General features: G+C 38.2%; 3 protein-coding genes across 12 annotated transcripts in view; all 3 read right to left on the bottom strand.

Moving 5' to 3' along the window:
- xpo6 (exportin 6) overlaps nt 1-1,608 on the bottom strand; it is a 47,297-nt gene extending 45,689 nt beyond the window's left edge. Inside the window, exons 1-3 of one of the 4 annotated variants that reach the window (XM_061885037.1) lie at nt 1,307-1,607; nt 882-1,213; nt 783-824 (exon numbers count right to left, since the gene is read on the bottom strand). In XM_061885037.1, coding sequence (XP_061741021.1) covers nt 783-824; nt 882-884 — 45 coding nt within the window. In that variant the 5' untranslated portion in view covers nt 885-1,213; nt 1,307-1,607. Of the gene's footprint in view, nt 1-782; nt 825-881 lie in introns of all 4 variants that reach the window. The other 3 variants (XM_061885038.1, XM_061885040.1, XM_061885039.1) reach the window with 3 other exon arrangements.
- A 3,665-nt stretch (nt 1,609-5,273) lies between these two features.
- On the bottom strand, nt 5,274-12,377 carry antkmt (adenine nucleotide translocase lysine methyltransferase). 4 transcript variants are annotated; one of them, XM_061884763.1, is made up of 6 exons: nt 12,254-12,377; nt 11,396-11,559; nt 10,286-10,390; nt 9,461-9,601; nt 9,152-9,202; nt 5,274-5,729 (listed from the first exon to the last, which is right to left on the bottom strand). In XM_061884763.1, exons 1-6 carry the CDS (start codon nt 12,267-12,269, stop codon nt 5,517-5,519), a joined length of 690 nt encoding a protein of 229 aa, XP_061740747.1. In that variant the 5' UTR covers nt 12,270-12,377; the 3' UTR covers nt 5,274-5,516. The 4 variants fall into 4 exon arrangements, with proteins under 4 accessions (XP_061740747.1, XP_061740748.1, XP_061740749.1 ...); XM_061884764.1 differs by having other exon boundaries at nt 12,301-12,368; XM_061884765.1 differs by having other exon boundaries at nt 12,183-12,341.
- Nucleotides 12,378-15,822: 3,445 nt separating this feature from the next.
- On the bottom strand, nt 15,823-22,309 carry hirip3 (HIRA interacting protein 3). 4 transcript variants are annotated; one of them, XM_061885322.1, is made up of 8 exons: nt 22,159-22,309; nt 21,638-21,758; nt 20,124-20,274; nt 18,765-19,022; nt 18,490-18,680; nt 18,183-18,330; nt 16,830-16,928; nt 15,823-16,348 (listed from the first exon to the last, which is right to left on the bottom strand). In XM_061885322.1, the coding sequence occupies exons 1-8, from the start codon at nt 22,230-22,232 to the stop codon at nt 16,164-16,166; spliced, it is 1,227 nt and encodes a 408-aa protein (XP_061741306.1). In that variant the 5' UTR covers nt 22,233-22,309; the 3' UTR covers nt 15,823-16,163. The 4 variants fall into 4 exon arrangements, with proteins under 4 accessions (XP_061741306.1, XP_061741307.1, XP_061741305.1 ...); XM_061885323.1 differs by having other exon boundaries at nt 18,490-18,605; nt 18,765-19,025; XM_061885321.1 differs by having other exon boundaries at nt 18,765-19,025.
- Nucleotides 22,310-22,524: the final 215 nt, after the last annotated feature.

A 22,524-nucleotide genomic window follows, 5' to 3' on the forward strand; every position in this document is an offset into this window, starting at 1 on the left:
ACTGGACAAGTTGGTAGAGAAGGCCAGTAAAGTGGTGGGAGTGGAGCTAGACTCTCTGGCAGTGGTGTCAGAGAGAAGTCTAGCAAAACTCCTAGCCATTATGGACAACACCTCCCAACCACTACACTCAGAACTTGCGGAGAGAATGAGCACGTTCAGTGGAAGGCTCTGACTCCCAAAATGTAACACGGAATGACACAGGAGGTCCTTCATACCGACAGCAATCAGACTGTATGATGCATATGTTCCTTCTTGACTGCACTTAAATTTTGAATATATGTAGAATATGTTTATACTCTTCATATATTAAATATATGTATGTTATATATTATTTATTATTATTATTGTTTATTGTGAGCGAACTGTGGTGCTGAATTTCCCCCTAGGGATCAATAAAGTACTTTCTATTCTATTGAATAGTCCTTCAAAGCCAAATAACAGGGTGATTAAAAAAAGTGCAGCATCTTGTATAATTACCATCCCACCTCTGCAGGATTATCAATGCAGGCAGACGTTAATATATTTTTAAAGGGCCACTCCTGTGGCATGCGGGTCGAAATTCCTCACATGAGCCACAACTTGCCGAGGCTTCAACATATTTTAACTCCAAGGAAGAGCTTCAGTTTTGCAAGATGGGCGTCTTGTTGTGGCCTATCGGAGATGTCAACATCCCGTCAAATAGCTGCACACCTCAAACCGTTACACCGACGTTATATTTGCCCAGTATAAGCTTTATTAATCACTCATGTCAACATAAACGCTCATAAATCGCCCTTCCTTACTTCAAAGCTGGGAATCCGGCGCCCCATGTTAGCTTGTAGCACCTTCGACAGAAAAACAACCAGTGAAGCGAATAATATTGTTTTTTTTTTTGTACTTACCATGTTAGTCTGTCTGGGATGTGCTCTTCGGCTCAGTTAGTCTCGGATTAAAGACGAGGATTGGCCAACTTTATGTTAGCGAGCTAGCCAAAAACTGCGGATAGCATTAGCTAAAGTGTTGCTGGCTAATACAAGCGAGCAGAGGGTTCGTCATGGTCTGCGAGCTCTCTTTCGCGACTCCATAACCAAAACACTCTTTTTGACTTTGCCTATAATGTCCAACATTTACTTATTTCAACCTCAGCTTTGGAATTGCTGAGTAAATACATGCTAATGTTATCGTTCCATTCCATCGACGCTTCTATAGGGCTATAGTCCCCCGACCCCCGACCCTGGAAACATGTGCAAGGCTTCTTAGCGTTAAATCGTCAAATAATGTTGACAGTTTGCTTAGCAAAATGCGAACGTTGCAGCGGCTAACTCACTAGCTTTTCGAGAAGGGTGAAGGCATCATTTTTCGTTGGCTGTGGGCTAGCTTGTCGCACGTAAACATGCTTCCAGGGCTGGCCGCTCGCAACTACTTTGACGCAACCGTTTGTCAAATTTTTTTTAGGAGCGTGCCAATGTGCACATCAAAGTTGTATATTGTTGTCTGTGTCGAACGTGCTCAAGCACGTTGATGCTCTTTATGGTCCCCTTTAATGCCAGTAGGGCGTCTCGGTAATATGTTAAGACTGCAAAAATGTGCGTTCACTTGGCCACTTCCTCTTTTAGAGCAGGAATCGACCGATTTGAAGCAGTTCTGTCACGTTACCCGGCACATTAGAAGCAACCATATCCGGTTGTACCTTTCAGATTAAAACAGTTTTTAATGGGCTAATCCAGTGGTTCTCAACGTTTTTTCAGTGATCTAACCCCTGTGAACATTTTTTTAATTCAAGTACCCCCTAATTAGAGCAAAGCATTTTTGGTTGAAAAAAGACATACAGAAGTAAAATACAGCACTAAGTCATCAGTTTCTGATTTTATTAAATTGTATAACAGTGCAAAATGTTGCTCATTTATAGTTGCCTTTCTTGGACTATTTGGAAAAAAAAGATATAAAAATAACTAAAAACTTGTTGAAAAATAAACAAGTGATTCAATTATAAATAAAGATTTCTACACATGGAGGTAATCATCAACTTAAAGTGCCCTATTTGGGGATTGTAATAGAGATCCCTCTGGATTCATGAACTTAATTCTAAACATTTCTTCACAAAAAAAGAAATATTTAACATCGCTATTTATGGAGCATGTCCACAAAAACATCTAGCTGTCAACAATGAATACTGCATTGTTGCATTTCTTTTCACAGTTTATGAACTAACATTCATATTTTGTTGAAGTATTATTCAATAAATATATTTATAAAGGATTTTTGATTTGTTGCTATTTTTAGAATATTTTAAAAAAATCTCACGTACCCGTTGGCATACCTTCAAGTACCCCCAAGGGTACGCGTACCCCCATTTAAGAACCACTGGGCTAATCCAGGGGTGTCCAAACTTTTTCCGCTGACGGCCTCCCACTGAAAATAAGAGCATACGGGGGGCATTTTTATATTTTCAAAACCATTAGGGATCCTCAGGGGTCCCGAGTCTCAGTCATTAAAGATAGATTAGATTAGATAGTACTTTATTTATTCCTTCAGGAGAGTTCCTTTAGAAAAATTAAAATTTTCAGCACAATCCCATTCAAGATCAGACAAACGTCACAGGGAGACAGAACAGGATCGCTGACGGGTCTGCCAGCTTCCAGCGCCCCTTACAAAAAGGTGAGATACAGGTAAACAAGTAGGGGGGGATGGGAGAAAAAAAATAGAACATTAAAATAAAATGAAATAAAAAAATCGGTCTAAACCCTGGCCCTGGAGAGGGGGTCCAGACTGAGGCAAAGGGGAAAAAACAACAACAACTCATAGCGATAGTACACATCCCTCTCACGTGTGTGTAAGAGGGAAACATCAAACATCAAAGGACACAACGGACATGAAAGACATTAAAGCAGCGGATACAACCAGCCACTTCTACATACAGCTATGAATAAAAACTAAAAGAAACATATATACTGTGGTGGCCTCTGCGGTGTTCCACGCCATCGTCCGCTGGGGTTGAGGGAGCATGGCCAGACACAGGAGCAGACCCAACCAAGCAACCAAGAGAGCCGACTCCACTCTCGGCCGCCAACCAACTCTCGGCCAGTGTCCAGTCCGCATGGATGAGCGAGGATACGTCCAAGGAGACTGAGGTGTCCGACACCTGCTCACCCAGCCAAGACACCGCTTGGCTTGGTGAGCAGCAAGTGTTGAAAATAAGTCATATTAAACATTTCAATATCTAATGATCAACTTCAAGTATATCTGTTAATTTATACCAGGGGTAGGGAACCTATGGCTCGCAAGCCAGATGTGGCTCTTTTGACGACTGTATCTGGCTGTCAGATAAATCTTAGCTGAAATTGCTTAACATCGATAAGTAATGAATAATTATGGTGGAAATACCAGTCTTAAAAATAACGTTCAAATAATAAAACATTCTCATGCATTTTATTCCATCCATCCTTTTTCTACCGCATCTGTTCAAGGTTGCAGGTGGCTCAGCCAACCCCAGCTGTCCTTCGGGGTACAGTAGGGTCACATTAATGGAAAGAAGTATTTTTTTTTTTACAATTGGTTAGCTTCGGAATAACAAGGTTATTAAAAAGAATAAGATACTTATTTTACTCTAAAAATGTTTGTCTTAATTTAAAAATGCACGCATTGTATAGCATAGGGACAGCGTGGCGCAGTGGGAGAGTGGCCGTGCGCAACCCGAGGGTCACTGGTTCAAATCCCACCTCGTACCAACCTCGTCACGTCCGTTGTGTCCTGAGCAAGACACTTCACCCTTGCTCCTGATGGGTGCTGGTTGGCGCCTTGCATGGCAGCTCCCTCCATCAGTGTGTGAATGTGTGTGTGAATGTGGAAGTAGTGTCAAAGCGCTTTGAGTACCTTGAAGGTAGAAAAGCGCTATACAAGTACAACCCATTTATTTATTTATTTATTCAGTGTTAGAACAAATATTATATGGCTCTTACGGAAATACATTTTACAATATTTGGATTTCATGGCTCTCTCAGCCAAAAAGGTTCCCGACCCCTGATTTATACGCTGAATTGATTAACGTGGACCCCGACTTAAAGAAGTTGAAAAACGTATTCGGGTGTTACCATTTAGTGGTCAATTGTACGAAATATGTACCGTACTGTGCAATCTACTAATAAAAGTTTCAATCAATCAATCAATCAATCCATTGCCAAAACATTTTTTTTTTGTTCTATGCCCCTTTTGCCTAACCTCTCAGATACCATTTGCCCCAAAGAAACCCAGTTTAATAGTAAAATATTTCCCTATAATATTTTTCAAAATTGGGACAAGCGGTAGAAAATGGATGGATGAACATTTGATAAGTAATTGGAGCCTTAAAAATGTAAATAAGTCAAACCAACATTGCTTTTGATTCACTTTTTTTGATCAATGATAAACAATCTGACTTAAGGTCTCAGGGATCCATAAAAGTGTTAAAAATAAGTCATATATCAATATATATTATTTTTACTATTAACACTTAAATCTTTAAATCACTTTGAGATCTATCCGTCGATTTTAAGTTTTCCTTATTGTTTTAGCAATGACAGTTTTAAAGTAAAAACCTGTCTAGTGTAGATATTGCAACAATTTCTTGTTACTTTACACCCTTTATTTCCAATTTTCAGTTTTTTTTTTTATGATAGTATTTTTAAAATGGTAAAAACAAGAGCCGCAGGCCACACTTTGGACAGTGCAGAATAGTCATAAAATCAAACATTCTGAGATCATACACAAGTCTATGCTTTGTTGAATGGATATAAATAGCCTGAGGAATTTGTTTATTAGTTCCTTAAAAATAGCCTAAAATGGCAAAGCTCCTCAAAAACTGACAACACACGAGGAGCAAAATATATCCAAATGAATATGGAATTTTTAATCCATATATGATCATAAACAAATGCAATTATTTGGGCTCCAATGTTTATTTTTGTTCATCAGAAAGCGCTACTTTTTCTTTTGTAAAGCATGCAAACATGCTCTGGAGAGAATTTTTGGAAATCAATGTTACCTGATTATACTATAATTAACAAATACAATACCTTACTTTAATTGAAATGTTTTTTTCTCAATAAAAACTATGGACTGATGTAAGCATACTGGCTTTTCAAGGGTTAAAACCCACAAATTATAATTCATATTTAAAATGTATTTCAGGCTGAAGTACAAGTATTTTGGAAAGATTACCTGTAAGTAATTTAAAATAACAAAAATATACATTTTAGGAGGCTGCCATTTTGTATCATTATAGACAACTGTGTGATGTTATGAGACCAAAAAGGCCCTTTTTCAAAAGACAAAATAATTTATTTTTTCAAAACAAAGTGCCCAAAATTTTCGAGACAAGCTGGCTTTACATAAACACATCAAACAATTCTACTTTGAATTTGCACATAATGCATTTCACCAGTCAATGAATCATAATTACAATACTGATATATAGATAAAATAAAAATTGTATTCAGAAAATACACTAAATGTGTCCATTTTTTGAAGGTAATCCCATTTTATCCATCAAGTGGTTGCTTCTATTCATTGCTAAGATGTCCATCCGTGCCTGTCAACTTCTTATCTTTATTTGGAGTGAGCTGTCTTTGTGCTTTCATGCTGTACGCCCAGGCTCTGTCCACCCCGTGTCCCTCGGTTCTGCACGGCGTCCAATCAGGGATGGGGAAACGGCCAGCTACCACTAATGCATCATCAGGAAGTTCAGCCTCCATCTTCTCCTGCAGTAGTGAAAGCTACACACACAAAACAACAACAATATAACAAGTGTACATGCTTTTACTGTACTAACAAAAAGTAACTTTAAAATACAAAATAAAAAACTAAACATACCTTTTTATTCATCTTTTAAATATCAGTTGTTTTATTACAATAAAAAAGTACTTTTTAGCTGTTTGATAGCTCTTTGTAATTGATCACCATCATCTGAAAGTGAGCGTAAGAATCATTTGATTTCGAATAACTTAACTAGCTAACTTGAGAAGGTCTCTGTGTGGCTGCTGCATCTCTTTAAGTTACTCATGTGAGTGACAGTAGGAAAAGCTCTAACTCGCTTGTAGGGATGGGCACTGAAGCGGTGTCGAATTAAAAAGTTGTACCTAGACGGAAAAATGAAGCTAAAAGTGCCTTCTTTTGGTGCTTTTAGAATGCAGACTCAGCCACTAGCAACAAGTGCTTGGCAATGACATTGGACAAGTAACGTCTTGTAAGTATTGTGGCTTCCCAACAGAAACCTGCAGAGTATGATACATATATTATATATTATATATAATATATTATTTATTATTATTATTGTTTATTGTGAGCGAACTGTGGTGCTGAATTTCCCCCAGGGATCAATAAAGTACTTTCTATTCTATTAGATTTTTAACATTTATTGCCCCAAACAGCAGCCCTCTTAACATTGTAAGCGCTGCAGTGCTAGGCAAGCGAGGAGCCACAACAACAAAAACACAGCAATTCCTCATTATGCACCAATGATGGTTACATTGGGCTAGGTTGCATTCAGGAACCCTACGATTTATGACCATCAATATTAAAACACAAAAGTTGTTTTTTGCGCATTCTCTATTTTCTGACATAGAGCAATAGATGATATCTGTCCATTACCTGACCACTTCTCTTTGTTTATAATGTATATTTTCTGCTGGATCTACTCTTTTTTATACTGCACTTTTTTGCTGCAGCTGTTACATGTACTGTGATATTGTACACGGTAATTGGGATTTGTAATACATATTGTATATATTGTTTACTGTATATATGATACGTAAATATTACATATATGTTATATTGCTACTAAGGTACATTTTTAGTCTATTTTATACCTTCTGTTTTCGCCCTCTTTTTGTACATTATCCTTTCCATACTTTGTAACTGAGCTACTGTGAGGAACAATTTCCCTTACGGATCAATAACGTTTGTCTAAGTCTAAGTCTAATAATCATCAATATGTGTTTCTTATTTGTCACAAATGTAACAAAACTTCCCCAGATAAAAATTAAAAAGGCATTTGAATTATTATTATTATTACTTTTCTAAATGAACATGTTTTCTGGGCACGATTTAGGCACCAGCACCCTTTTTAAAAGTACAGATTTGGAACTGGTGTATAGTAAAATGTATCAAAATAATAAATTAAAAATACCCATTACTCACTTAAAGAAGTAGTTTGGCGGCACTTGCTTGCGTTCACATATAAATCTCTGAAGGGGCCCTATTATGCAAAACCAATTTTTCTTACCTAATACTTTTTTTGGCTTTGTGGTTCGAGTATTCACCCTGAGATCGGTGGTTGTGAGTTCAAACCCCGGCCGAGTCATACCAAAGACTATAAAAGTGTGACCCATTACCTCCCTGCTTGGCACTCAGCATAAAGGGTAGGAATTTGGGGTTAAATCACCGAACATGATTCCCGAGCGCGGCCACCGCTGCTGCTCACTGTTCCCCTCACCTCACAGGGGGTGGAACAAGGGGATGGGTCAAATGCAGAAGGTAGTTTCACCACACCCAGTGTGTGTGTGTGTGTGACTATCAGTGGTATTTTAACTTAAATGTATCCATCCATCTATCCATTTTCTACTGCTTATTCCATCTGGGGTCGCGGGGGGCGCTGGTGCCTATCTCAGCTACAAACGGACGGAAGGCGGGTACACCATGGACAAGTCGACACCTCATCACAGGGCCAACACAGATAGACAACATTCACACTCACATTCACACACTAGGGCCAATTTTAGTGTTGCCAATCAACCTATCCCCAGGTGCATGTCTTTGGAACTTTAACTTTTGTTTATTTGGTCCCAGAAATTTGAAATCAAACCATGGAGGCATCGCAGAGATATTTATAAAACAATCTTGACTTTCTTCAAACAAGACGTTTGGATTTTGACCATTTTGTTACGTTTTTCACAGGGTGACATCAGCAGATTATATGGTAGACATTTACCCAAAGTGCTTAAGGTGAGTCCGCCGCTGTCGTCAATAGGCTCCTTCTTTTTTTCATATCCTCTTGTTGTGGGGCAGACTGGCTTGCACATGCACATGCATCCTCCGCTGATGTAATTTCTAATACAAAAGCAGCGTGTAGTTCTAATTTATCTGTCAGTCAACTCTATATGGAAGTGCTAAAAACTACAACATGGATGACAGGGAGAAAACTTGAAAACTGTCTATAAATCATAATTTATACAAAAGATTGCCCTGCGATGAGGTGGGGACTTGTCCAGGGTGTAAGCGGTAGAAAATGGATGGATGGATTGACCAAAGAACCACTATTGTGTAAGGTGGAGAGACAAGCATTTCTTAACCATAGGTCTATAGTTAGGCCGTGAACGCCCCCTGTAGGGCCGCCAAAAAATATCAATTTCTCAGCTGTGGTCCGTATAAGCCGCAGTGGTACTTGTAATACACCTTTCCACCACTTGTGGCAGTAATGACAATCTCAAAAAACACAAAGGGCCTGGAGTTAAATTTAGAGCAATTTCCTAAGTGCAAAAATTAGGACTAAAGTGGTGAAGCTAAATTTTCACTTGCACTTCCTTTTATTGATAGCTTAGTTAAGAAACATATTAATTTAGTTTAATTACTTTAGCACAACATAACAGTATGTAAACTTATTTTTTGGTCAGTTATTTATGAGTACCTTCTTAGCAGTATATTCGATTAGTACTTATTTTTCTAATCAGCGTGACCTAAGCCTAAGGTTTATGTGTTAAATAAGATTTGTGATTAATACATGTTTCACATCGTTTAACAAGGTTGTAAACTGTAAGTAAGTTAGATATAACTATTGAATATGATTAAAATCAAGAGGAAAATTACTAGTTCAGTGGGCCCCTATGTAGTTGAAAAGTAGGGGCCCCAAGGATATAAACCCTTGATGTAGACAACAGGGAAGTGTGTATGTGTATATATATATATATATATATATATATATATATATATATATATATATATATATATATATATATATATAAATAAAAATAATCATAATATCACCCCTTTAAGACTTTTTTCAAGGGGAAAATTACATACATACAAGTCAATACTGTAAGTAAAGTACCATTCAATCAATAAGTTACTCTTAATGATTTACCAACTTTATGAACTATAAAAGAAATCATGCAGAAATGATTTGTAATTTTTTATGACTCACCACACTCGGAGCTAAAAAAACAGTAATATTCTTGCATTCCGTCAAGTCCACCTGCAAAGACAAACAAGGCGAAAATGTGACCTAACGAAACAAATAGTGTTATTAAATTTTTATTTCGGAAGATGAAGTTATTATTAGTCTTTCCTGACACTCTTCAGTTTGAAAGTCATGCTATGTGTAATCACGAGATAATTGCTAATTTCTATCTCTGTGTAACTTGGTAAATAAACATTTAAAATGAAACAAGCATTGTTATAGAACATTCTATTCTCCACAGAAGATCATAATGCTATAATACAAATGTCTGACCTTCCAAAGGTCTTCTCTTCGGTAAGACACTTTGTCGTGATGACCTGCTCTCCATGCATGGAAGCGGGAAAATCCAATAAGCCATGGGTTGAGTTCATAGCCAACAGCAGGAGTGAAGCCTTGTCGATAGGCCTCCAAAACCTAAATTAAATATGTGAATGACCAAAATCACACCGAAAGCAAAGTGATTACAACCCAGCAGCAGCAGCCATTTTAATATATATCTCTTCTCAAGGCACATTATTATAGACATGAAACTTGAACAAAACCTTAGAGTAGTCAATATTGCCATCTTAAGGAGAGAGGAAATAATGCTGCTTCAGAACGTCAAAGTACATTCACGTTTCCATAAATGAACAGCAGCACTCAGCCCATGCAGCACCAAACACCATGTTTGACATTAGACAAGATACAATTATCTTGGCACACACTCGCCAGCTATTTGGACAATAATGGCTGTGCGTATTACGTCATTTTCAGTGACTCATACTAATGAGTTTGAGTTTGTGCTTATTTTGAACATGCATGCATACAACATGATACATCACAATTTCCAGTTTCTCTATGCAGTAAACTTTTATTACATTACTTCACAAAACAACTGTGGTTGTTTTTAGTGAATTCTATTATATTGTTTTTATTCAATATTTCTTATCAAAAAGTATGTTTTGCCTTTTAAAATACATGTTAAAATTGTGCAGAGGTACTACTGCAGGCCTACTCACTTGCGTGATAGTGTATGTCACCCTATTGCAACGCTATCAAAGACTTTAAAGATTATTTATTGCCAACTTTTCTATACATGGAAGACATACACATACTTACTATGCGGCCATCACCAGATCCTAAATCCACAAGGCCTCCCTTCCGGGCTTTTAGCAATGTCATCACATTGCTCACTTGGGCTTCACTGGCAGGTATGTACGGTACCTGGGAGAAATATTGAAGAACAGTATTAGATGGACGTCTCAAACAATCAAAATACAGTCGAGGAACATACAGTGGGGCAAAAAAGTATTTAATCAGCCACCGATTGTGCAAGTTCTCCCACTTAAAATGATGACAGAGGTCTGTAATTTTCCTCATAGGTACACTTAAACTGTGAGAGACAGAATGTGAAAAAAAATCCAGGAATTCACATTGTAGGAATTTTAAAGAATTTATTTGTAAATTATGGTAGAAAATAAGTATTTGGTCAACCATTCAAAACTCTCACTGATTGAAGGAGATTTTGGCTCAAAATCTCGCGATACATGGCCCCATTCGTTCTTTCAAAACACGGATCAATCATCCTGTCCCCTTAGCAGAAAAACAGCCCCAAAGCATGATGTTTCCACCCCCATGCTTCACAGGAGGTATGGTGTTCTTGGGATGCAACTCAGTATTCTTCTTCCTCCAAACACGACGAGTTGAGTTTATACCAAAATGGATACATGGAAGATACAGAAGAGGATTGGGAGAATGTCATGTGGTCAGATGAAACCAAAATAGAACTTTTTGGTATAAACTCAACTCGTCGTGTTTGGAGGAAGAAGAATACTGGCATTACTGAGTTGCATGCCAAGAACACCACACCTACTGTGAAGCATGGGGGTGGTAACATCATGCTTTGGGGCTGTTTTTCTGCTAAGGGGACAGGGCGATTGATCCGTGTAAAGGAAAGAATGAATGGGGCCATGTATCGTGAGATTTTGAGCCAAAACCTCCTTCCATCAGTGAGAGCTTTGAATGGTTGACCAAATAATTATTTCCCACCATAATTTACAAATAAATTCTTTAAAATTCCTACAATGTGAATTCCTGGATTTTTTTTCACATTCTGTCTCTAACAGTGTAAGTGTACCTATGATGAAAATTACAGACCTCTGTCATCATTTTAAGTGGAAGAACTTGCACAATCGGTGGCTGACTAAATACTTTTTTGCCCCACTGTACCTGTAACCTCAATGGGACTTTTCGGAAGCCTGGCTGGAGAATTCCTGCCCACATGGCATAAACAGCCAGGCCAGTAGCCGCAGCAATCTGAGCAACTTCCCAGCCACTGACATCCCTGGTTTTCAGCTCAGCAAACGCCTCATCTGGGGCGTCGTCGTCCATTTCTGCATGACAGGGTTGAAAAAACAAAAATCAACACAGTATCAGCTTGTGGTGTTTTCATTATCCATCCATCCATTTTCTACCGCTTATCTCTTTTGGAGTCGCAGGGGGTGCTGGAGCCTATCTCAGCTACAATCGTGTGCAAGGCGGGGTAAACCCTGGAAAAGTCGCCACCTCATCACAGGGCCAACACAGATAGACAGACAACATTCACACACTAGGGCCAAATTAGTGTTGCCAATCAACCTATCCCCAGGTGCATGTCTTTGGAAGTGGGAGGAAGTAACCGGTGAGAACCCACGCAGTCAAGGGGAGAACATGCAAACTCCACACAGACAGATCCCGAGCGCAGGATCGAACCCAAGACCTTCGTATTGTGAGGCAGAATCACTAAGCCCTTCACCACAGTGCTATTCATTGTTAAATATAGAAGTATGTGTTAATAGTAGCTATTCATTCTTGAATATAGAAGTATGTGTTATTAGTTAATACATGATCAAAAACTACTGACATGTTAAACTAAAAAACTGATGGGGTAGTATATGTAAACAACAACAACGTACTATACCATTCAACTATTTATCACACATATCCCGCGGTGTTTACAGTCCAAACCAAAAGTTACCTTAGCATATTCGACAAAAGGGTTAGCTGTCACATATTTTCACAAATGCTTCACATTAAATAATTATTTACCAGTTAAAACAATCATGAGGTTGTGTGAAAAAACACAAGTGACCTACGACAGGACGGACACATTAGATGAACGGACAATTCCGCATGCAAACATTTCCGTTTGGTTGCAGTAACAATAGTTCCGGTTATGTGACGTCACTTGACAGGTACTGTGGTTCTTATATGATTTGAAGGCTAATTTTACCTTTGCAAGCTCATTTTTCAATTGGCTAAGTTTTATATTCATAAATGTAAGTTTCTCAATACACGACTTGTTTTTTGTGCCTTTAAAAAATAATCATAACTCTCTTTTAAAACACACTTTACCTCTAACAACCAAAAAGCTGTGAAAACTTTGATGTTGTGTTCCAAATTTGGATTATTTACGGAACTTGTGTGAGCCTATGGCTTTACAGTTTCTTACATATATATTTTGCATTCCATATTAGTTACTTTATTGAGTTTACAACACCCTTGTACTGTTTCTGTACTTGTTTTGTTTATTATTTTTGGATTGTTCATATTATACTTAAATGTTAATACAATTTAAAAAAAGTATATATATATATATATATATATATATATATATATATATATATATATATATCCATTTACTACACCATGGAAATGGATATATATATATATATATATATATATATACACACACACACACATATATATAATATATATATATATATATATATATATACATATATATATATATATGTATATATATATGTATATATATATACATATATATAATTTGATGGCATTAGTTACTTTGAGTTTACAACCCACTGGTGCTGTTTTGTAGTTTTTTGTTTATTATTTATTTGCTTGTACATTGCTAGTACATTAGAAAATAATAATAATAACTATATATATATATTTACTTATTTATTGGGACAAGCAGTAGAAAATGGATGGATGGATGTATATACACACATTATATATATATATATATATATATATATATATATATATATATATATATATATATATATATATATATATATATATATACATATTTATTTATATATTATTTGATGGTTGTTAGAACTGGTCCAAGTCCAAAAATATTCTGCAAAGGTAAATGTTTAATCATGAAACAAAATGTAATTATGATATTTTATTACAATACATGTGGGCCATTAGGGCATGCATGTATTTGTTAACAGCTCGTGGCACAATCTAAAAATAATTTAACTAATAAATAAAATTTTAAAAAACTGACCCCGAAAGGGACAAGCGGTAAAAACTGGATGGATGGATAGTAAAATTTAAAAAAGGAGCAAACTGTTGAGTAATTACAATAACTTTTGACATTATCCATCCATCCTTTTCTACCGCTTATTCCCTTTTGTGGTCGCAGGCGCCTTCCTCAGCTACAATCGGGCGGAAGGCGGTGTACACGCTGACATCCTCTCCTTAAAAGACCTAACCTCGATCCTGACCTCATGGTAAACTACCGACCGGTGTCTCACCTTCCCTTTATTTCGAAAATCCTCGAAAAAATTGTTGCAGAGCAGCTAAATGAACACTTAGTGTTTAACAATCTATGTGAAACCTTTCAATCCGGTTTCAGGGCAAATCACTCTACGGAGACAGCCCTCGCAAAAATGATTAATGATCTATTGCTAACGATGGATTCTGATGCGTCATCTATGTTGTTGCTCCTCGATCTTAGCGCTGCTTTCGATACCGTTGATCATAATATTTTATTAGAGCGTATCAAAACACGAATTGGTATGTCAGACTTAGCCCTGTCTTGGTTTAACTCTTATCTTACTGACAGGGTGCAGTGCGTCTCCCATAACAATGTGACCTCGGACTATGTTAAGGTAACGTGTGGAGTTCCCCAGGGTTCGGTCCTTGGCCCTGCACTCTTCAGCATCTACATGCTGCCGCTGGGTGACGTCATACGCAAATACGGTATTAGCTTTCACTGTTATGCTGATGACACCCAACTCTACATGCCCCTAAAGCTGACCAACACGCCGGATTGTAGTCAGTTGGAAGCGTGTCTGAATAAAATTAAACAATGGATGTCCGCTAATTTTTTGCAACTCAACGCCAAAAAAACGGAAATGCTGATTATCGGTCCTGCTAGATACCGACCTCTATTTAATAATACAACTTTAACATTTGACAATCAAATAATAAAACAAGGTGACTCGGTAAAAAATCTGGGTATTATCTTCGACCCAACTCTCTCCTTTGAGTCACACATTAGAAGCGTTACTAAAACGGCCTTCTTTCATCTCCGTAATATCGCTAAAATTCGCTCCATTTTGTCCACTAAAGACGCCGAGATCATTATCCATGCGTTTGTTACGTCTCGTCTCGATTACTGTAACGTATTATTTTCGGGTCTCCCCATGTCTAGCATTAAAAGATTACAGTTGGTACAAAATGCGGCTGCTAGACTTTTGACAAGAACAAGAAAGTTTGATCACATTACGCCTGTACTGGCTCACCTGCACTGGCTCCCTGTGCACTTAAGATGTGACTTTAAGGTTTTACTACTTACGTATAAAATACTACACGGTCTAGCTCCATCCTATCTTGCCGATTGTATTGTACCATATGTCCCGGCAAGAAATCTGCGTTCAAAAGACTACGGCTTATTAGTGATTCCTAAAGCCCAAAAAAAGTCTCCGGGCTATAGAGCGTTTCCGTTCGGGCTCCAGTACTCTGGAATGCCCTCCCGGTAACAATTCGAGATGCTACCTCAGTAGAAGCATTTAAGTCTCACCTTAAAACTCATCTGTATACTCTAGCCTTTAAATAGACCTCCTTTTTAGACCAGTTGATCTGCTGCTTCTTTTCTTTTTTCTCCTATGTCCCCCCCTCCCATGTGGAGGGGGTCCGGTCCGATGACCATGGATGAAGTACTGGCTGTCCATAGTCGAGACCCAGGATGGACCGCTCGCCTGTTTATCGGTTGGGGACATCTCTACGTTGCTGATCCGCCTCCGCTTGGGATGGTTTCCTGTGGACGGGACTCTCGCTGCTGTCTTGGATCCGCTTTGAACTGAACTCTTGCGGCTGTATTGGAGCCACTATGGATTGAACTTTCACAGTATCATGTTAGACCCGCTCGACATCCATTGGTTTCCGTCCCATAGAGGGGGGGTTGCCCACTTCTGAGGTCCTCTCCCAGTTTTCTCATAGTCAGCATTGTCACTGGCGTCCCACTGGATGTGAATTCTCCCTGCCCACTGGGTGTGAGTTTTCCTTGCCCTTTTGTGGGTTCTTCCGACGATGTTGTAGTCTGAATACAGTCCTTTGAGACATTTGTGATTTAGGGCTATATAAATAAACACTGATTGATTGATTGATTAATAACTCAAAATTGACATTCAGGCTGTTTTTATAATTTTTACATTGTATTGGTTTTAAAATTAAAATATCAAAATGCATCCTCATCCTTGTTCGGTAAGCAGCACTCAGTGTAAGACTCCAGACGCCCCTGGACTACTGTTCGTCTTGTTTTTAGTTGGACATATTTGTGCTCCTTGCAGGTGTTAAAAATTGGAAAATGTATGTACAAAATATGTAAAAAAAATTATACTGCCATGCAATACAACTATTTTTAAATGTGAATCATTGTGTTCATTTTATTGTTTAAGGCGTCATCAACATTTATATAACATTCTGTACAACACACTGTATCAAATGTACAGTTACTCATAATTGACATAAGCATTTTATAACAGTAATAAAAGGAATTGTCTCTTTCTAAATACTTGCTTGAAAAACTAAAAAAGCACTTGGAGATCTAGCCCAATCTCCAAAAAGTTAAGAATTCTTAGAAAAACATCCGGAAATCCGGACGGTGGTCCAGATCATCTCAAAAATCTAATTAGCTGTTTCTTATCTCATTTCGTGAAAGTTTCTGAATGTTGCTAACAACCAAACAATAACTGCCTCAGTCACTGTCCGCATCATCGCTGATGATTCCTTGGAGGTTGGCCCAGTCGGTTTTTCTGGGTCCTCGCTGTATGTCGTTTTCCTGATCGCTACCGGAACCAGAGTTCAATGACCGCTGGTACGTGGAGAGCACGGGGTCACGTTGTCCGTGTCGTGCAACGGCTCCTCTCCGTTTAGGTCGACCTGAGACAAAATGAAGCACTTGTGATCAATATTATTATTATTGTTATTTTGTCTAGAACATACATTTTCACCAATCCCTTTTTGAGCAAGTAGTGTATAATCTAAATCAGTGATTCTCAAACTGTGATACTGTACCACTCGTGACGCGCCAAATTGTCACTTGATTAAAGTACAGGGTTTTATTTTCCTATACTCAAACTGTGTGTAGTTTTAGTGGCCAAAAATAAAAAATAGCATTGTTAAATAAAACATTTGCCTTGTTTTTAATGAACACTTGGGCTACTCTGTTTTAATGTTGGTCATTATGTTGGTACTTGGAGAGCAAAGTGTTTTCTGAGGTGGTACTTTGTAAAAAAAAGGTTGAAAACCGCTGATCTAAATGTCATGGACGCATTTCATTTCACTTTAAAAACTAAATGAATGGACACACGAAACAACTTTTAAGTGACTGATTTACCATCAGGAAGATGAAAGTATTCACCTTGTGTTTCAATTATGTTGTTGACATCCAGTTCAGCAAGTTCTTTAGCTTCATCTTTCTTGCGACGTAACCTTTTACATTTCTCTATGGATGGCTGACCTTTATGAAAGAAGTAGCAATGCAAGTCAGAGCTTAAACTTAAACTTTCTCAGAGGCGATTAAAAATGAAAACAAATAAACACTCATGGTCAAAAGTTTACATACACTTGTAAAGAACATAATGTCATGGCTGTCTTGAGTTTCCAATAATTTCTACAACTCTTATTTTTTGTGATCGAGTGATTGGAGCACATACTTTTTTGTCACAAAAAACATTGATGAACTTTGGTTCTTTTATGAATTCATTATGACTACTGAAAATGTGACCAAATCTGCTGGGTCAAAAGTATACATACAGCAATGTTAATATTTTGTTACATGTCCCTTGGCAAGTTTCACTGCAATAAGGCGCTTTTGGTAGCCATCCACAAGCTTCTGGATTAATTTTTACCACTCCTCTTGACAAAATTGGGGCAATTCAGCTAAATTTGTTGGTTTTCTGACATGGACTTGTTTCTTCAGCATTGTACACATGTTCTCAATGGGGTTAAAGTCAGGACTTTGGGAAGGCCATTCTAAAACCTTAATTCTAGCCTGATTTAGCCATTCTTTTACCACTTTTGGCGTGTGTTTGGGGTCATTGTCCTGTTGGAACACCCAACTGTGCCCAAAAAACCTATCCTCCAGGCTGAATATTTTTGGTTGTCCTGAAGAATTTGGAGGTAATCCTCCTTTTTCATTGTCCCATTTACTCTCTGTAAAGCACCAGTTCCATTGGCAGCAAAACAGGCCCAAAGCATAATACTACCACCACCATGCTTGACGGTAGGAATGGGGTTTCTGGGATTAAAAGGCCTCACCTTTTCTCCTCTAAACATATTGCTGGGTATTTGTGGCCAAACAGTTAATTTTTTGTTTGATCTGACCACAGAACTTTCCTCCAGAAGGTCTTATCTTTGTCCATTTGATGTCAAACTTGCCCAGGGACATCTAACCAAATATTAACATTGCTGTATGTATACACTTGACCCAGCAGATTATGTCACATTTTCAGTAGACCCTTAATAAATCCATAAAAGAATCAAACTTTATGAATGTTTTTTGTAGAAAATGTGAGTTGTGGATACCAAAGTCCTGGCAAAACAAGTTTATTCCTCTTGGGTTGCAATAAGCTGTGAAAATAAATATTACAAAAAGGGAGTAGCTCGCTAAGATTTTCTATTTGTAATAGTAGCTTGGAGACCCTGTTCTAATGAATGGTCTGTCTAATGCATGAAAGGTTTTCAGTGTGATACAGTTTGCATTCCCACTTACCGTGAACACCAAGATCTTCCAGCTCCTTCTTTAGAACAGCAACCATGGAGCAAACACTCCTACAGTCACCCAGTAGCTTCTTGTAATTGCGCCTCTCGCCACACAGAGAAATGTAGCGTTTGAGCCTCACGATTGCCTTGTGGTTATCCTACAGCAACGTCAGACACAGAAAGTTATGGATAATTTACCTTTTCAAATTCAGTTCACCTGTGAACACTAATGTGAATTAAGGCTCATCCAGAAATTCAAATATCCTCAACTTTTTGTACGTAATGTCAAATAAGTTTGTGATCACACACGGACTCACCTTCTGACCTTTTTCGCCACCATTTTCTTCTCTTTTTCTCGATTTCTTTTTTCCAACATCTTGATCTTTGTCTTCCTTACGCTTGACTTGCTTTTTGTGTCTCTCTATTTCTTGATCTTCATCCAGAGAGGGCAGAGAGGATGAATCAGAATCTGTCTGGTTTGTGTCTTTTTCTGCCAGAACATTTTCCTCTATAGTTCATAAAAACAGATTCACACTGTCTGTATTAAGCAGCATAGTTATAAAGAATACAAGATAAGAGTTTTCATTTGAACCTTTTTTGCTTCCATCAGAAGCGTTTTGCGTGTCGCTCTGGTCTGAGTCACTTTCATCCTCGTCTTCCTTACTGTGGTCTGTTTTCGTCTTTGGTGTGTTGCTTTTTAACTCTGCAACTACTTCATCGTCTTCAGAGTCGTCTTGATGCTCTGCATTTGTTATCTCCTGTTTTGCATCACCTGCTCTAGTTTTTGTTTCTTCTTCTTCTTCCTCACTTGCCACACTGTCTTCGCTGCATTCCTCTTTATCTTCTGATTCTGCTTTTGGGTACATAAATATAATAAATATTGAGATATAAAACACAGCAGAACACAACAGATTAGTCTTCAGTGCAAATGTTAAGGTTGCAATTTTTCTTTCATCCGACCACAGAACTTTCCTCCAGAAGGTCTTATCTTTGTCCATGTGATGTCAGATGAAACAAAAATTGAGATGTTTGGCCACAATACCCAACAATATGTTTGGAGGAGAAAAGGTGAGGCCTTTAATCCCAGGAACACAATTCCTACCGTCAAGCATGGTGGTGGTAGTATTATGCTCTGAGCCTGTTTTGCTGCCAATGGTACTGGTGCTTTACAGTGGGTAAATGGTACAATGAAAAAGGAGGATTACCTCCAAATTCTTCAGGACAACCTAAAACCATCAGCCCAGAGGTTGGGTTTTGGGCCGCAGTTGGGTGTTCCAACAAGACAATGACCCCAAACATACGTCGAAAGTGGTAAAATCAGGCTAGAATTAAGGTTTTAGAATGGCTTTCCCAAAGTCTTGATTTAAAGTGTGGACAATGCTGAAGAAACAAATCTATGTCAGAAAATCAACAAATTTAGCTGAACTGCACCGATTTTGTCAAGAGGAGTGGTCAAAAATTCAACCAGAACCTTGTGAATGACCTTATTGCAGAGAAACTTCCCAAGGGACATGTAACCAAATATTAACATTGCTGTATTTATACTTTTGACCTAGCAGATTTTGTCACATTTTCAATAGACCCATAATACATTCATAAAAGAAACAAACTTTATGAATGTTTTTTGTGACCGACAAGTATGTGCTCCAATCACTATCACAAAAAAGTAAGAGTTGTAGAAATTATTGGAAACTGACGACAGCCGTCACATTATGTTCTTTACAAGTGTCTTTTGACCACGACTGTACGTCAGCAGCCAAATTAGGAGCCTTTGTAGCCCATTTAAAATGGTCTTATATATGGTTATCGCAAGAGGCTGCAATATATTGCCATGTAGATTTCAGGCTGCATCGCTCGTCCCTAATGGGACTATCAATCATTAAAAATGTCTGAATATATGTGCTTTTTAAAACAGGTACAGGATTTCCACAAAAAACTTTTACAAACTCACCAGGCACGGAGTTGACATAACGACGGGACTTCTTTTGCTTGGACTCAACCTCACATTCACTCTCACTCGCAGAGTGCTTTTCTCTTTCTCTCTTTCTTTCGTTTGGTGTGTCCTCCTTTGTCTCCGACTCACTTCCACTTTTGGTTACGTCCTTTCAGGCAAAATAAGTCATTAAGTTGCGCACGATAGAATAGTCTAATCCAGGGGTGTCAAACGCAGGGCCTTTGGGCCGGATCAGGCCTGTGAACAGGTTTTATCCGGCCCGCGAGATGATTTTGGTAAGTATAAACATTTGCGGAAATTTTTGAATGAAAGAAACTGCTCTTCCAAATGTGTCCAATGGATGTCGCAATAGCAAATATTTGTATCCCGTAGGACTGTGCATGACTTCAGAGGGGGCGGAGCTATGGGCCCGGTTAAGATAGAGGACTGGGGACACATTATCTGGGCGCACATAAATATGCAGAAATAACATGTATCCCCTTCTAACTTCATGTGTTATTCATGAAATTAGTCCAAATTCACAAGTTTTGTTGTAGGTGATGCTACATATTTACAGAATAAACCACATGATGTTAGTACATCAGTTGAGGGAAATTAGTAAGTTACATTATAACATGCTGTTATTTTATTTTGATATTACATCCATACTTGCCAACCTTGAGACCTCAGGAGATGGGGGGGGAGAATTCGGGAGATGAGGTGGGTGGGGTTTGGTGGTAGCGGGGGTGTATACTGTAGCGTCCTCGAAGAGTTAGTGCTGCAAGGGTTCCTGGGTATTTGTTCTGTTGTGTTTATGTTGTGTTATGGTGCGGATGTTCTCCCGAAATGTGTTTGTCATTCTTGTTTGGTGTGGGTTCACAGTGTGGCGCCTATTTGTAACAGTGTTAAAGTTGTTTATACAGCCACCCTCAGTGTGACCTGTATGGCTGTTGATCAGGTTTGCCTTGCATTCACTTATGTGTGTGTAAAAGCCGCATATATTATATGACTGGGCCGGCAGGTTGTAGAGGACGCTAAAGGCAGTGCTCTTAAGGCAGGCCCCTAATATTGGTGTCCGGGTGGAAATTGGGAGAATGGTTGCCCCGGGAGATTTTCAGGAGGGGCACTAAAATATGGGAGTCTCCCGGGAAAATCGGGAGGGTAGGCAAGTATGATTACATCTTCTGATAGATTAAAATTGTACACGATGAGAGCATTTTAAAACTCTGCCAGACTCACACCTATTTGACTGATTAACATTATCACATCACTTATTCAGAAATTATAAAACATGACAAATGAAGAAAGAATACTATGAACGGCAACACGTAAGTGTAAAAAGAAAAGATTGTGCTTGTTCTATTTTTAAACAAAAAAAACAATCTGAAGTCATCTTTATTTTTAAGTTATCATGACATGATTTTACCAGTCCGGCCCACTCGGGAATAGATTTTCCTTTTATGTGGCCCCTGAGCTAAAATGAGTTTGACACCCCTGCTTTAAACAACATTTTTCCTCTGTAATTTGAATACCTGCATTTTGATCAATTCTTCTTCCACCACTTGTTTCAGTAAACCTTTGGCAGATGGACTTAGACATTCACCTCCGACGAGGGCCAAATATCGCCTTTTTAACAACCTCAGAGTCAGCAAGCTGTAAACATATTATAACAACATAAAAAGGCAAAACAATATCACAGTAGTTTAGTGTAAATGAGTGTCCAGCAGGTGTCGCTGCTCCACAGTGGTTGCATCATTTGCCATCGTAACTTGACGTAACTGTGCGTTTAAAAGAGGCTTGTTGATCTCGTAGTTCTTAACAGGTCTATATATAATTTATACTTTATTGACTTTGCTGAAATATATCTGATTATTCCTTTAAAAATCTTCTATAGTGTTGGTATAAACTCTTGTCTAGTTTGAAGCTTCTCATTTTTGCTAACAGCGCCTGTAAACACGAGCTGACATCCAAAAGCCAATTGTTTTGAATTGGTTGTATAAAACCAATCATTTCCTAGCTCACGCAAGTTTTGGATATTCAAAATAAAGTGTACCTTAAATCTTTCTCATCGCGGAGTTGTCCACGGACAAAGCTGCGGATAGTTGTCAGTTCTCTCGCAGGCGACATGTTTTTAAAGTAGAGACTCAAGTCAACCAATTGGCGGGAGTCGCTAAACGGAAGTGACGTCACAAAACGACATTGGGTTTTTTTTGTCCGGTTGTGACCAAAATTACACGGACGCCTTTCTAATGTTTGTGGTGTTATAATTTCGAAAATAATTAAATACGACTTGGACTTCCTGTTATTGTAATTAAAATTTAAACTTTACAGTACAGATAAGAACGAAATTTCGTTGCATTAGCTCTAATGCAAGATAAAATAGCAATAAGGTGCAAATATAGATTACCGTATTTCCTTG

Source organism: Nerophis ophidion, linkage group LG23 (genome assembly GCF_033978795.1).
Source record: "Nerophis ophidion isolate RoL-2023_Sa linkage group LG23, RoL_Noph_v1.0, whole genome shotgun sequence".
In the NCBI taxonomy this organism is placed as follows: Eukaryota; Metazoa; Chordata; class Actinopteri; order Syngnathiformes; family Syngnathidae; genus Nerophis; species Nerophis ophidion.

Excerpts from the sequence above, each read along its gene's own strand:
- hirip3 (XM_061885321.1), bottom strand. The coding sequence starts at position 22,232 with ATGTCGCCTGCGAGAGAACTGACAACTATCCGCAGCTTTGTCCGTGGA. Across the intron at positions 20,275-21,637 it reads AAGAATTGATCAAAATGCAG|GACGTAACCAAAAGTGGAAG; the intron begins GTATTCAAATTA and ends TTTGCCTGAAAG. Across the intron at positions 16,929-18,182 it reads GGAAGATCTTGGTGTTCACG|GTCAGCCATCCATAGAGAAA; the intron begins GTAAGTGGGAAT and ends TCTTTCATAAAG.
- antkmt (XM_061884763.1), bottom strand. Across the intron at positions 9,602-10,285 it reads GATCTGGTGATGGCCGCATA|GTTTTGGAGGCCTATCGACA; the intron begins GTAAGTATGTGT and ends TATTTAATTTAG. Across the intron at positions 5,730-9,151 it reads TTTTTTTAGCTCCGAGTGTG|CTTTCACTACTGCAGGAGAA; the intron begins GTGAGTCATAAA and ends TTGTGTGTGTAG.